This window comes from Arachis ipaensis, chromosome B5, assembly GCF_059453495.1.
Source record: "Arachis ipaensis isolate K30076 ecotype BB chromosome B5, ASM5945349v1, whole genome shotgun sequence".
NCBI classification, from domain to species: Eukaryota; Viridiplantae; Streptophyta; class Magnoliopsida; order Fabales; family Fabaceae; genus Arachis; species Arachis ipaensis.
In genome coordinates, this window is record NC_142440.1 from 134,663,441 (window position 1) to 134,679,613 (window position 16,173).

Here is a 16,173-nt window from a genome sequence, read left to right on the forward strand (position 1 = left end):
CACATGATCAGGAAGGATGCTTTTAATCGGTATTGGTAGTAAATAGTGTAGCATAAAGCGAGCATCGTGGGACTTATACTCAGAAACTTTTCTTTCTCCTAGATGTACACAACATGATATATTCAAAGTACTACTATCAGGTAGTTTTGTTGTCTTCAAAATATCACAAAAATTGACTTCTCTGCAGCAATCATAGAAAAGCATGCCTTTGCCAACTTTGTTCTCTTGCCATTATTCAACTCCTTTGGTTGAAGATTTTTCCAAATCTCCAAATCTTTTAAGTCATATCGAGCATTCAAATGGTCCTTTGTCTTGCCTGGGATATCCAAGAGAGTTTCAATTACACTGTCAAGTATGTTCTTCTCTATGTGCATGAAATCTAAGTTGTGACGCAGCGGGTTCTTATGCCAGTAAGGCAATTCAAAGAAAATTGATCTTTTTTTCCAATTCTATGGGAAACTATTTGATGTACTTTGCTTCTTCCCAAAAATATTCTTAATATTTTGTAGCATCTCAAAAATTTTCGTTCCTTCTATAACAGGTGGAGGGGGTCTTAATTCGTGCTTCCCATTAAAAGACCTTGTATTGGTTCTCCATGGATGATCCATAAGTAAAAAGACACGATGATCCATATAAACTGTCTTCTGACTATATTTTAGTTGTAGATAAGAGATATTTTTGTTACAACAAGTTCAAGCCAATTTTTCTTTTGTACTCCACCCAGACAACATAGCATATGCAGAAAAATCATTGATTGTCCACAAAAGAGCTGTCCGCATTTGAAAGGTTTCATTCTTTGACGCATCATAAGTTTTGACCCCTATTTTCCACAATAACTCAAGTATTATATCAACGGTTGTAGATACACATCAATATCTTCACCAGGTGATTGTGGCCCAGGAATAAGTAAAGAAAGCATGCAATATTCGAGTTTTATGCACATCCATGGAGGCAAGTTGTATACCATCAACATCACGGGTCCATGCAATGTTCATGCTACGAAATGGGTTGAACCTATCACTTGACAAGCCTAGTCTAATATTGCATGATTCTTTTGCAAAGTCTTCATAAATTTCATCAAAGTTCTTCCATGCCAGGCCATTAGCAGGATGCTTTAACATCCCATCTTTAACGCACTCCTCATCGCGCCACCTCAGACTAGCTGCCATCTTTAAGCACATAAATAATCTTTAAAGTCTTGGAATTATAAGAAAGTATCTCAAAGTCTTTGCAGGAATAGGACAACCTTTCTTGTGAGGTTGTTCTCGCTATTATCACTAGTATTTTCAGTATATCGAAAAGTTCCACAGACACGACATTATTTTTCATCCTTTAGTTCTTTCTTATATAGGAGGCAATCATTAGGACAAGCATCAATTTTTTTATAATCGAGACCTAAATCTCTTATTATAGCCTTCGTCTTATTGAAAGATGAAGGTATGTTAATGTCAGGCATTGCATCTTTCAATAGCTCAAGAAGGGAAGTGAAGGAGGCATTCCTCCACCCGTGAAAACACTTTAACAAGTATAGACGGATGATAAAAGATAATGTAGAAAATTTCTTGCAACCCGGGTACAACTCTTGACTTGCCCCCTCTATTAAATTGTAAAACCTTTTAGCCTCTTCATTTTGACCTATAATAACACCCTTAGCGTGAGGCACATCTCCGAATGCATCATTAAGCAGTCCTTCAATGTCATCGCGTGCACCTTCTTCGTCATCTGTATCATTACCAACCACCATCGGGATTGTCCATTTCCCATGATTAATCCATGTTCTGTACCCCTTAACAAATCCATCGGCTACTAAATGGTCAAATACAACATCTCTTCTATACCACTCAATGTTGCAACACCTCTTACAAGGCCATTGGATTTGTTGTCCATCCGGTTCTCCCTCAGAGTATGCAAAGTCTAAGAAACTATTAACACCATTGATATACTTTTTGCTATACCTTGGTAGATCCATCCAATCCTTTGACATATTACAAAACCTAGTCAATAATTATTAAATTTTTTAGGAGAAAAATCTATCAACGGTCGCGAAGTGAAGATAACAAAAATAGAGGAGGAAGGGTATTATAAAATCTAACGGGAATGGGCAACGAAAAGGACTTTCATAGCCTTGTAGTTAGGTTAGGAAATAGTTCTATGTCTTAGAAGTAATTCTCTAAGCATTTTACTAGAAACTCATTGAAGTAAAAAAAATAAAGGAAAACAAAGAATTTATAGTACAAATATAATAAGTTAAATTGCAACTTTAAAACTAACACAAAAATTAAGGTGGAGCTACACATGAATTAATAGCATAATCATAAAGTGAAAAGAATAAAAAGCATGCATTGTACCTTGCCATGATACGATTAACGTTTTGACAAAATCTGCTGGAAAGACCTTAACTAAAAACTTCAATATGTTTGTTACCAAGTAAAATTCCAAGAGATTAGACCATAATCATAATTAGAGATTAGGCCAAATCACATAATATAAAGGTTATAGTTTAATGATAATTTATTTAGTCTATTAATTTAATAATATACTTTAATATAGTCTTTTAGTTTTTTTTTTTTGAATATTTTAGAGACATTTTTTATTTTTTCATATAGTAAATATATATTTTTAAAATATAAAATTAAAATTCTTTTATTACAAGCTCTTCTATTAAAATTCTTTTACTAGATTCAATATTATTACAAAGTTAAATTTTTATATTTATTAATTAAAAAATTAATTTTATTCCTAACTAATATCATTAGAAAAATACAAAGCAAAATAATTTTTCAATACTGGATATAAAGCACTCAAGACTCAAAAGAAGCTAACTTAATAGAAGTGAACTAAAATTAGGAGCTTGAATCCTCAAGATTTCAGTTAGAAAAAAAATGGTACCAATTAAAATTTCAAAATCTCAACCTGGTTTTAAATCAATATACTCAAGTGATTTGTCTCCAATAAGGCGCACACAGTGTTCAATATCAGCCACAGCAACATTGCTTCGGAATTGAGCTGCTTTTCTCAACTAATTCACCCTTCACTCACACCTTAACATTAATATTTATGATAATTTAATGTTAGGAAACTCAAACTAAAATTTTAAAAAGGTTAAACAAAACTAACATTTTCTTGGATATATGATAAATTTCCACCAAATCAACATAATACCAATAAGATGAATAGCAAATTAGCAATAATAGTTGCCAACAACTTGATTTAGCAGTATTAAATAAGTGTCAAAAACTTGTTTAAAAATCTGTGATATCAATTTCAATATTTTAAAGACCAAAGAAATACTCCATCAAATAATAACATGGCAAGCTTTCACTCAGAAAATGAAACATGCAAAGAAACTATGACTAAACAACTTTTGTTAACTCACAATGGACTTCTCTAGCATTTAACACCATTCATGAAATTTGATATATCATAGAAATAATTAAGTTTCTTTTTCTGATTGGAATCAATTGTAGCTTCCCTTGTAATCAAGAAACAATTACATGTGCATACAGGTATACAAAGGAATGGAAAAGGTTGCAGACTGATGTGGATTAACTATCTAAGGCTATGATTGAAGAGGGGCTTGTTCAACAAACAAAAGGAGGAGACAATCCTATTGATTTTGGTTTTTGTTTTTTCCAAATCTGTTGGAAGGAGTATCTCTTATCCATGAGTATAACTGTAACATCTTTCTCTTCTTGTTAATCATACTTCTCATTTTCTCCAAAAGGTAAATAAAAAATAAAAATTATAATATTTTCTCGTTGACTAAAAATTTTTACTTTGGGAGCCACTCAGAGAAACTAAAAGAAAATACCACTCTTACCAGTACAAAGTAATAAGAAAAGTCCAAGGCACTCTAATTTTGCTAAAATAGAAAAGGGAGAAGCAAAATCTCCTATTACATTTATGAGTTAATCCTATAAACATGCTTTGTTTTAGTATAAATTCTTAATTATGATTTTGCAAATTTAGTTAACTGATATGACAGAAATATTTTTTCATTTGCAACGAAGTTTACAATAGCAAGAAGTCAGTTCAGGTCAACAAAAGGTACTCTCCAACTCCCAGTTCCTATTTTGTATCTTAGGACTATTTGGAACCAAAACTTTGTCCTCAACATACTTAGATATTAAGGCTACATTTGGATTCAGTCTCACAAACTAAAAAAAAATAGAGAAAATAGACATATAGCTTTGTTTGGTTGTGGAAACAAGGATAGGGACAGAAACACAAAATTTATCCTCCAAGACAGAAAATTCTTATATCTTCTTGTACTTCCTAAAAGTGAGGCCAGGAAATATTCTTTTCTGTCTTTGTCCCTCAATCTCTATAGAAAAAAATCCAAACAGTGTCTAAGTGTGCCATCAAAATCCAATCCTCAGTTTCAAATTATTGAAGTTAGTTCTTACTTCCAAAGTTAATTCATATTTTACTATAACCATCATTTCCATGCCAATTTTTTTCTTTTTTGTTTATACCCACTTGAAAAAAGATTTGCACGTTGTAATCAATCCCAAAACTCCAAACTAAGAACCCTAAAATACCACGCATCTTCATCAACAACAGCATGTATGTTATCAAATCACAATTTACAAACCCATATTTCATAGATTAAAAGCAAATTAAAACCCCTAAAATTGGAACCATAAACCTCTGAAATTTTAGAACCAAATAGAAATCAATACATACATATTCAACGATGTGAGCACAAAGAGGGTGATGATGAGTTGCACAGAGATGACGACGGTGAGGGTGACGCAGCGACGATTAGTGCAAGACAGGGAAGAAGAGCGACGGTCAGTGCAGTGGTGACAATGGCAAAGGTGATGAGTGTCGATGGTGAACGGTGAGTGGTGACTGGTGGTGAGTGGTGAGTGGTGAGTGGTGATTGGGGGGCGACGGTCAATGGCGACGGTGAGAAGGCGAAGGTGATGAGTGTCGTAGGTGATGAGTGTCATAGGTGATGAGTGTCGAAGGTGAGAATTGCGAAGTTGAGGGGTGTGCACGAAAGGTTTTGGGGAGAAAGGGTTACTCGAATTAAAGGTGTATGTGTGTGCGTGCTTTAGGAGGGAAATAGGGAAAAAATTTCAGTAAGTGTCAAGATTTGGCCCTAAATACATTTGGCATCATTTTTAAAGCGCACCCAAAATATAATAAATAGGTTACCTTTTAAAAACGATCTCTTTAGTATGTGATGGTTTTCAGTGGCTAAGAGAAGGGGAGTTGAATCTTAGCCCCTTTTTCACTTAATAACACTTGCTGGTCCTTGAAACAACTTCTGGAGACTTTTTTATTTTTGTCTCGTACCCAACCACGAGACTTTTTCTTTTTGTCTCGTCACCCGGCACGAGATATTTTTCAGTTTTATCTCCTGGGCAGCAGAAATAGAAATGGAGTAGAAGAGAGAGAAAATTACACCAAGATATATCCTGGTTTAGCTGCAAAGTACAAGACAGCCTACATCCAGTCTCCATCACAACAATAATAGAATTTCACTATAATCATTCTTGATTACAAACACCAATTCTTCCTAGGAACTACTCTTCCTATCCGGGACAAGTCCAGAATCTAATCCCAATCCTGAACTTGACTTGGTCACTGCCAAGCTTCCAACTGCAAAGTGCTAACCCAACTTGCAAGGGGATTCCTACAAAATCATGAAACACAACACAGATGTATAAAGGAACTCTAAGGACATCTATGGCTTTTTCTTTTAATTTTTCACTCTCTTTCTTTTTTCACTCTATGACTTTTTCTTACAAACCTCATTGTTTGCCTTTTTCTATGAGACTCAAGACAGACAAAATTAAACAAAAAAAATTACAAAATGAAGAACATTGAAGGAGAAAAACTTCTGTTAGTTTAGGTAGCTATGAGAACTCTGTGCCTTGCACTCTCACTCCTTGCTTCAAGCCCTGGCTGTTCTCCCTTATATATAGGGGGAAGCTTCCATGGTTGAAACCAAATAAACCAAGCTAAACTTCTTCTTCTTCATGCAAAACGGTTCGGCCAGAGAGAGAGGAGAGATAACCAAATGCAAAATCCAACATGCAATTACCTCTAGTCCTTCCTTGGTCACCACTCTTCATCAATCCGAGCCCTCCATCTTGCCTTGTTCTCCAAGACGGATTCCTAGCCCTTGATGAGTTATGATGATGACAGCTTCATCTGCTCCAAGTTCTGCCTCCTCCATCACGTAGCCACTGTAGCTACCTCCTGTGGTGGTTGAGCAAAATCAGAGACAAGCCATCCCTCCAAAGATCTTTCTCTACTGACCGAAATCTTCTTCTTCCATTTTTGGTATGGAGAAGCTAAGATCTCTTCACCAAATCTTACCATAAATGATGAAAATCTCAGCCACAACATACTTTTAATTTTCTTTTTCTTGCCATCATTGTGATGGTCTTGTAGCGTGCTTCTTCTTCTTTTCGGTAGCTAGCCATAGCTTCCAAGCTTTCCTCTGTGATATGACCGAAGAAAAGAGAGAGATGAGATAGTAGAAAGAGTAAAAAGAGAAGCAATCAAATAGATTTGATGAATTAAAATGAATTAATTGCTTCCCTTTGCTTTAGGTAGCGTGCCTCATTAAGGCAATCAATCAAATCAACTACAATTTCTCTCTCATGGTTTTAAGGTCTGCATTAATTCTTCTTAATAAAATTTGAATTCCATCACATGATGAAAAATGAGATCCGTTGGAAGCAATAAAACTTTGCTTTCTTTGCTTAATAGTTTCGGACCAAGCTTTGGTCTATTTAGCAAAGATTGTAATTGGGCTTGTAGCAGCAATAATCCAATCTGACCCAAAAAATAAAATACTTCAGCCATCATTCATATGATGATATTGCACAAGGCTGAAATTTTGATTTTATTGGGCTTAGGTTCTTTTCTTTTCTTTTCGGCCCAACACAAAAATCTGCATACACAAAATTATTAATTAAGCAAATATGATTTAAAATCAAATTAATAATTTTATAATTAATTTTTTTAATAATGTTTGTTCATCATCAAATTAAATTAAAAAATAACACCTTAATTCAAAAATCTGCACACACAAATTATTAATTAGAAAATAACACCTTTATTTCAATGTGTTATTTTTATTTCAATGTGCTTGGTTCTTAGATTTGATTATCCCATAAATTATGAGATAGATAAATTATATTGATTTAAATTAATTGGATAAATCGGATAACTCGAAATCCGATTAAACTCCTAGAATAATTTTACTAGTATTTTTAAAAATAAATAATCACAAAAAATATCATGAATTAAATTTTTAAAATTATGAAAGATTCTCAACATTTTTATGTGTGGATAACTATCAAAATTATATGAAAAATGATTGCTTATAAAAATAACCAAAAGATGAAAATAATAAAAAAGTTTCTAAAAGATAATATTATAACTTGATTAAAATAATAAAAAATTCACTACTTGTGCATGTAATCGAGATTTTTAATTAATTAGATAATTATTTGAAAAAAAATGCAAAAATAAAGACAAAATTCTATTGCTATATGCTTATACCTTTTTCATTTTATAAGAAACTTTTGGCCATTGACAAAAATTCATTTGGTATAAAATTCTTGAGAATACATATCTAATATATATTTTGTTTGGTCAAATTAATATTATCGGGTTATTTTTTATTAAGGGTTATATTAAGTAATTAATGATTTTTTAAACAACATAAATAATTATTAATAAAATAAAAATATACTATATTTTTAAATTATTTATCTAAATTTTAATATTAGAATAATTATTCATATACTTAATAAAATAAACATCAAATATATTCATTATTCACGTTATTTAGTATTTTCATTGTTTAGTTATAGTTTTTCTTTTCATATTTTTTGTTTAATTATTCTGTTGATCCTTATAGTTTTGTAAAATTTTTAATTAGGTCCCTATACTTTTTTTCTTTTTAATTGGGTCCCTGCACCAAATTTTTTTTTCAATTAAGTCCCTCTTAGTAGTAATTAGCTTAATTTTATAAGGATCCAACTAAAAAAAAAAAGAATTGGTACAGGGACCTAAATAAAAGAAAAAAAAATGTAGGGACCCAATTGAAAAAATAATTTTGGTGCAAGGAATCAATTAAAAGAAAAAAAAAGTATAGGGACCTAATTGAAAATTTTGCGAAACTATAGGGACCACCAGAGTAATTAAACCCCATAATATTCCATCCTTAATCCTTATTCCTTACGACGTGTGCACTTTCTGTGGGACCATCTTCATTTTAATGTTATCTTATCCGAAGCATCAAGACGGATGGACGGATGATGATGTTCTCCAATCATGTCACATTTTCACACAACACACAAACACCTCAAAACTTCGCTCCCAAAACCAAACACCTTATCTCCCATCCACTTCTACTCTCTCTTTCACGAGATTTTTCCTTTGATTTCTCTCCAATCACTTCAATGGCAGCCACCATTCCTTGCCACTACTATGCTTCTGCAGCCACCACATCCAAATTCTTCATCTCCAATAATGCACACTCCAAACGTCTCACCTACCCTCTTTCTCTTACCAATGCTCGAGGATTCCGAGGTTTCAGTGCTGCTCGTTGCTCTTACCAACCACCACCCCATTATTCTGAACTTCAGAGTAAAGATGTAAGTCTCTTAAAAACCCAAGCTTTAGTGAAAATATGACACCCCACTAACATTTTGTTTGAGATTCTGAGCTTAATCTTGTTCGTAATTGATGTTTCTGACTAAGAAGTTCTCATTATTATGTGCACATCAATATAGTGTAGTATATCATCTATTCAAAACGTGCAAGTAGAAGTTTGGAATTTTGAACTTGGAAACCAAATTTGATTGAAAGGGCCTTGCAATTGCCCAAATGAACTCAAATATTTCAAAGCAACTAAGTGTACTAATAATTGACTTATTTGTGTCCTTATGAGTATGAACCTTGATTAGTTGATTTGCTTCAGTATCCAGTCCTGTAGTACTATTACATACTTACATAGTAAATAGTTGGGAATAATATGCATTACTAGTTTGCTCATTTTTGTAATTTTCAATAGAAACATTTTATGTGCTTTTCATTTATGTCCTTCAAGTATTATAATGAATTTCGACCTTGTTCTAGCAGTTTCATTTGTTCTATTTCATCCTTACAGTCTTCAAAACGGTTCAATATGATCACATTCAAATAAATAATGAACACAACCATTAACATTACAATTACAACCTGACCTTCATATTAGTTTGTCCTTTTATAATTTGAATGCCGAAAAGGTAAGACTGAGATATTTTTAAGACATTAAGACATAAATAGGACCAAAAATGGAAAGCATGATTATAGTTGTGATGTATGATTAGGGGCATAATGCTTATCTTGTTACATTTTATTACAGAAAGGGAATTCGTTTTCCTTAAAGCAGTGTGCGATTTCTATAGCACTTGCAGTTGGGTTGATGACCGGAGTTCCTGCACTGGGGTTGCCTGCCAATGCTCACACAACTAGCCCTGTGTTGCCTGATCTGGCTGTGTTGATATCTGGACCACCAATCAAGGATCCCGGGGCATTATTGAGATATGCTCTTCCCATTGACAATAAGGCAATCAGAGAGGTACAAAAACCACTTGAAGATATTACAGATAGTCTTAAGGTTGCTGGAGTCAAAGCACTTGATTCTGTTGAAAGAGTAAGACATAATTTTTTTTATTCTCTTGATCTTTAATGTAGTGCTAATTCAGATTTTGAACTTTTGGTTTCTTTTACCTTTAAGGGTAGAAATTGAGTCACATTACTTGAAATGTAGAATGTGAGGCAGGCATCTCGAGCTCTCAAGCAAGGGAAGACCCTAATTGTAACAGGGCTAGCAGAATCAAAGAAAGAACACGGAATCGAATTGCTTAATAAGCTGGAAGCTGGTATGGATGAGCTTGAACTGATAATACAGGATAGGAATCGAGATGCTGTTGCACCGAAACAGAAGGAGCTACTTAATTACGTTGGCGGGTGAGTATCTTCACAGTTGTATCACTAATTGTTTTCACCACAAGATGCTTTTCAGCATCAGTTTTCGCTCTATCTGTCCATTATTAAGAATCTGAAACTCTGAGAATTTAGGATTTCAAAATTTTATATAGATGATATGACAACATAAAGCACTCCTTGTTCCCTATTCTGGTCATAGATTCATAGTAACTAACTTTCCAAAAGAGGTCTCTATCAAGGGTTGGTTGCTTCAATTATATTATTTAGTATCTAGTTTTAGCTTAAGTCCATGGGGCAAGTTACTAAGCCCGGACCAAAGCCTGACCCTGTAAATGAGCTGAGCCTTAGGTCCAACCAGTGGGCCAACATAGGAACTGCTAGAAAGAGTTCTCGGTCTAGGACTCGAGGAATTTCATGTAAAAAGGGTGTGTGACCTTAATTGCAAACAAAATTTGCAACCTGTATATTGATACATTTCTTTTATTTAGACACAGACAACAACATATCCTATGAGTTATAGGATGATCCATCGGGGCTGATTTGGGTGATGAAAACTTGCTTTTGATTTACTATTGGCTGGGAGAATGTAATCTCAGTCCAATTAGTACACTGGCTGGCCTCGACTCCGAGTTCATCAAGTTGCTAAGTGAATGGCATGGCTGCAGTCAGATATGTAACTAGTTTAGTGGCCTGTATCCTCTGTAAAAAATTGGAAGTTGAGGCAGACTTGGAAAGTTAATCTCCTTGAGAAAGATTTTTTTCTCATATATAACCTTTCATTGACTGCAGCTGAGGGGGCATTGCGTTTCTGCAGTGTTGAAGAAGACATGGTCAATGGATTCCCATATGAAGTTCCCGAGGAATACCGAAATATGCCATTGTTGAAGGGGAGAGCAGCAGTGGATATGAAGGTCAAGATCAAGGACAATCCAAATCTTGAGGAATGTGTTTTCCATATAGTTCTTGACGGTTATAATGCCCCCGTAACTGCTGGAAATTTTGTCGATTTGGTAGAAAGGCACTTCTACGACGGCATGGAAATCCAGAGAGGTAATAAATCTGTTATTGTATTGATACGTGTTCAGGAGTGCATTTTCGTCATTTTAGAGACAAAGGGCAGAATGGTAATTTTGTCATGTTCATGAATCTGAATACTAGAAGAATTATACTACGCTGGTCTTGGAGCAAGAAGCCCAACAGTGTTTTCAAGACGAATTCTTGATCTCCTTGAAGTCCAATACCGGCATAGTATAATTCTTCTAGTATTCAGATTCTTGAACATGACAAGATTACCATTCTTCCCCTTGTCTCTAAAATGACGAAAATGCCATCCTAAACATGTATCATGTACATATACTATTCCCTTCTAATTGAATGTGATTTAGTAAGAATATGTTAAATCTTTTTGGTCTTTGTTTTAGAATATTGAAAACCCAAGCATAAAAAGAAACTTCTATGTAAATTAACACTATTACCAATTAAGAAATGTTATTGACAGCACTTCATTTCTATTGAACTTGCATGGATATTGTATTGTCACTTGAATCTGTAAGATGTTCAAATTGAGCATTTCTGTCTTGCTAGTTGCTACATCTTCCATTCACCTAGACACGCTATTGAATTTTTTCATTTTTCCCCCCCTTTGCTGCAGCCGATGGATTCGTTGTCCAAACTGGTGATCCTGAAGGCCCTGCTGAGGGTTTTATTGATCCAAGCACAGAGAAAACCAGGACAATACCTTTAGAAATTATGGTGAATGGGGAAAAGGAACCATTTTATGGAGCAACTCTAGAGGTAAGCTAAAACTTATTAATGTTAGTGCTTTTTATATGCTTGTTTATTATTGTGTTAAGAAGCCAGGCCAGGAATGATCAATGATGTAAGTGTTTGCGAGTCCAGTAGTGGCTAATTGTGAGAGTGGGATAGATGAATTTGGGTCATTGGATTAAAATATAATGTTCTGATTTTTTTAAGTGATAAGATAATCTTAAATATTTGCTATTATCACATCACACTCATTAATTATCTGCTCCTTTGTAGCTAACTTATTTATGGGTTTAGCTAAGGGTACATGTTAAGGTTATCGATTGAGAAAGCTTTTATGGAAAATAGACAAAGGTTAAGTTTTCAATGCATTTGTTATGCATTTATTAAAGTAAAAAGTTTAAAAATTTCTACTAATAATCTTAACATGTATCCTTAGGACACATTAGCTAAACCCTTTATTTATTACTACGTGTAGATAAATTATAACATGCCGAAGTGCATCCCCATTTTTTTCTCTCAAATTATTACCCTTTGTGAAACCATTTCAAACCTTTCACATATCGTCTCAAAGTTGAAAAGTCCCACCCAAATTGAGCAAAGCAGTACAAGAATATGAAACCATCGAGGCTTAAACAATACTTGCTTTAAATGGAACTATCTTGTTAAAACCTCACAGCTGAAAACTTGATATTTTGTTGTTGATAATGATCCGGTTTGCGCAGGAGCTTGGTCTATACAAGGCTCAAACAAAGCTTCCATTTAATGCATTTGGAACAATGGCAATGGCAAGAGATGTAAGAATCTATTCTTCAACATTACTAATCTTTAAGTATTCCAATCCTTTTCACTTTTATTCACTCCTTTCGTGTTGTTGAGCAGGAATTCGAGAACAACTCGGGATCTAGCCAGATATTTTGGCTACTGAAAGAAAGCGAGTTAACTCCTAGCAACGCCAATATATTAGACGGCCGATATGCTGTCTTCGGCTATGTAACAGAAAACGAGGATTTCTTGGCGGACCTCAAGGTTGGTGATGTCATAGAATCAATGCAGGTAGTGTCTGGCCTTGATAATTTGGTTAATCCAAGCTACAAGATTGCTGGCTAAGAGTCTTTTAATTTAATTTATGTGCTTTTTGCTATTATTAAATTAAATACTTCACATGAGTGTTTATTGGAACTTAGCTTTCTCAAGGCTATTAGGGAAAACCAGGATGTAACATTTGCATAGTTTCACTCCCAAGTTTGTTCTCATTGTTCTCTCAGAAACCATTGTAGCTTTGTTTCAACCAATTCTTCAAAAAATCAAAAACAATGATTGTTCTATGAGGAAATTATAGGCCATACAATTTCTTGCATCCATGTACCAGAGCTATTCGTATGATTAAGATGTGATATATTTATTTTGTATTTCAAATTTAGGGGAACTTATGAGCTATCTTCTGATATTCAGTATCCATGTATTTATAAAATGACATTGAAATCTTTATTATGACACTTACACATGGCAAATCAAGGGCTACTATTGTAATTTAATTTAACTTCAGGGAGGTCGTTGTTATTTTATCTTATAATTTAAACTTGAATAAGGATGGGATGAACTATACTCATTAGTCACTACCAAGTGATAACTGAACCATTCAAAGTTCACCTAAGTTGAACTCTGATGGCTATTATCAAAATGTAAGGGTAGTGTCAGAACCTGTGGAAGAACAGGAAGGTTGGAATGCAACCATTTATTTTGACCATGAAAAAAAATTCAATTTTTGACAAAATAATGTAGAAAAAAAAATTCATATTTAGCTCTCTCAAATTACTCTAAATTGAAAAAATGCACTAAATACAAGAAAATATTCAAAAAAAAAAACCTGGAAAATGCAGTTTTTTGTAAGTATACTTACAAAAAAAGAAGTATTAAATCTTTTAAATTTGATAATGTCATGTTGAGTGAATTTTTTTAAAGACTTTTAAGTGAATAGCAAAAACTTTAAAAATAAGCTTGAAAAATATCCTGAGATTGATTTTTTATTTTTTATAAATGTTCTAAATAATTTTTCAAATATTCTAACAAAAAACAAAATCAAATACATAAATCGTGTCATGAAAAAGGTAATATATTTTGTTACCTTAAAATTATTCTTAGAAGACCAAAAGGCTTTTTGTAGACCAATTTAAAATCAAGATTTAAATGGAGAAATTGACGTACCTCAAATTTGAATGAGAAGTCTTGTGATCATGATATATTATTTTACAGCAAAGGAGGTGGACTATAAAGCAGTCCAATGGTATGAGAGCAATATTCATGTGTGCTGCAAAACCATGCTCTCAGAGGAAAATAAATTGGTTAAGTAATTTTTCATATTAAGCTTCAATATAATTACCATTGATAAATACAATGGCAACAAACAAATCCATACAACTACAATAAAAGAATACTAAAATAAGTATAACCAAAATTAGGTGATTATGCAAACAATAACGAAGGAAATTTGTAGTTATACATTAACAACATTCTTTTTCAACAAACCATAATACTCTTCAATCTTTATCCTCAACTAAAGAAACATCCAATTAATTAATTAGTTAATTAATAATCAATATTAAGTGGCTAGTAGTGAACTCCTAATCTCTTAACTTCTTACCAACTGAGACTAGATATCAATGACACACGCTTCCATAGTATTCAGCAAGCACTCATATTCTCCATGCTACACTAAGTCCTTCCTCAGATTATATGCAACAACAAGAAACAAAGTTCTGCAACAACAATTATATGCTTGTTCTTTTATTCGAAGTTTAATTTCAAAATCAGTAAAAAATAGAAACATTAATTACATACAAAAAACAGATGAAACATAGCAAAACTCAAATCGACAGGGAGAAGAGAATACCTTCTTGGGGCAGAGCAATAAGGAAAGGCAATGTGAGTTAGAAGCAGCAGCGGAGAGTGAGATCGAGATCAAGGTGAGAGAGATCTTTAGAGTGAGATCGAGGTGAGAGAAATCGTAAGAGTTTCACAGCAAGAAGAAGGTGAGAGACGGTGAGCCAGCGACAAAGAAAGTGAGAAACAGTGAGCCAATGACAAAAAAGGTTGAAGGCTTTAGACAACAGACGACGACGGCTACGGCAACGACGGCCCAAATGGAGAGGGTGTTGTGCTTCCAACGGTGGTCACATTAGGGTTAGTGAGAAGTGTGAGGAATCTGAGGATAGGGTGGCTAGGATGGAAAAGGATCATCTCCAGTTTTTTTAACAATTGATAGAATACAATGTTATCTATCACCTTTGATTGAATGGGACCAGAAATAAATAAGTGAGAGAGAACAATGAATGGTTAGATTGAACACTGGATACCATCCAGTTTTTTTCTCACTAGAGAGGATCCACTCCCGACTAGGATAGGGTTAGATTAACCGAGTACCTTCCCTTTTATTTAAACTAGAGATGGATTTAGCAAGTGATTAGCTTATAACACTATTTTCGTATTTCTGTCATCAAATTAGTCGCTAAATTTAGAAATAGCGACCAATTTAGCGATCAACATCTTTAAAATAGTATTTTATAATTGGTCACTAAAATCGATCACCAACTTAGCTTAGCGTTCGAATTAGTGACCAACTAATTTTAGTCTATTTCTTTGTTGGTTGTTAAATCGGTCGCTAAATTAAAAATAGCGACCAACTCCATTTTGATCAAAGAAAAATATTATCGATCGCCAAATCGATTGCTATTAGTGACCATTTTCGTTAGTCGCTAAAATCGACCGCTGAATGAAACTTAGTGACCGATTTAGTGACCAACATTTTTTTGGTCCTAGAAATCTTATATTGGTCGCTAAATGAATCGCTATTAGCGACCAAATTTTTCAGTCTCTAAAATCGGTCGCTATTCTGATAATTTTTTGTAGTAATTAAATTATCTTATTTTGTAATTCTTAATTATTGTCAGAATAATTTAATAATATTGGACGTAATAAATATGTAATTATGAATGTAATGCATAGAAAAATATGAATACTAAAAAATCTTTAAACAATAGTTATTTCTGTATAACCTTAAGACCACAAATTCAAACTATAATTATCATATTAGGTCGAGTACATTACATCCTTTGAATAGAGCCTTTTCTCGGACTTTACATATTCCAAAATACTTTGCATTGCCCTTCTTTTGTGTTAGGAAAAGTCTCTAATATAGATCACATGAAACATCTATACCTATGGATTTTGAGTTGTGTTTTCTAGACAGTAAAATTTTTTTGTACTGTCTAATAAATAGTGATTGAACGAATAAAGAAACCAACCATAAGTAGTCATAATAAAGACCAATAAACAGAAGATATCAACGAAAGTTAAAAGGCCAATTTTGTTGAGTTAAACTCCAAATTGGTCCCTGAAATTCACAAAATGCACCGATTTAATCCCTGACTTCTCAATTGCACT

At 33.5% G+C, this 16,173-nt stretch overlaps 1 protein-coding gene across 1 annotated transcript; it reads left to right on the top strand.

The window, feature by feature from the left end:
- Positions 1 to 8,255: 8,255 nt before the first annotated feature.
- On the top strand, positions 8,256 to 13,094 carry CYP38 (cyclophilin 38). The gene is made up of 7 exons (XM_016347793.3): positions 8,256 to 8,627; positions 9,380 to 9,670; positions 9,788 to 9,987; positions 10,781 to 11,016; positions 11,618 to 11,760; positions 12,456 to 12,527; positions 12,613 to 13,094. Exons 1-7 carry the CDS (start codon positions 8,286 to 8,288, stop codon positions 12,838 to 12,840), a joined length of 1,512 nt encoding a protein of 503 aa, XP_016203279.2. The 5' UTR covers positions 8,256 to 8,285; the 3' UTR covers positions 12,841 to 13,094.
- The last annotated feature ends 3,079 nt before the right edge of the window (positions 13,095 to 16,173 follow it).

Bases quoted from the DNA above. Each gene is read 5' to 3' on its own strand.
- CYP38 (XM_016347793.3), top strand. From the start codon at position 8,286: ATGATGATGTTCTCCAATCATGTCACATTTTCACACAACACACAAACA. The intron at 9,988-10,780 runs GTGAGTATCTTC...GCGTTTCTGCAG, and splicing joins CTACTTAATTACGTTGGCGG to TGTTGAAGAAGACATGGTCA. The intron at 11,761-12,455 runs GTAAGCTAAAAC...CGGTTTGCGCAG, and splicing joins TTTATGGAGCAACTCTAGAG to GAGCTTGGTCTATACAAGGC.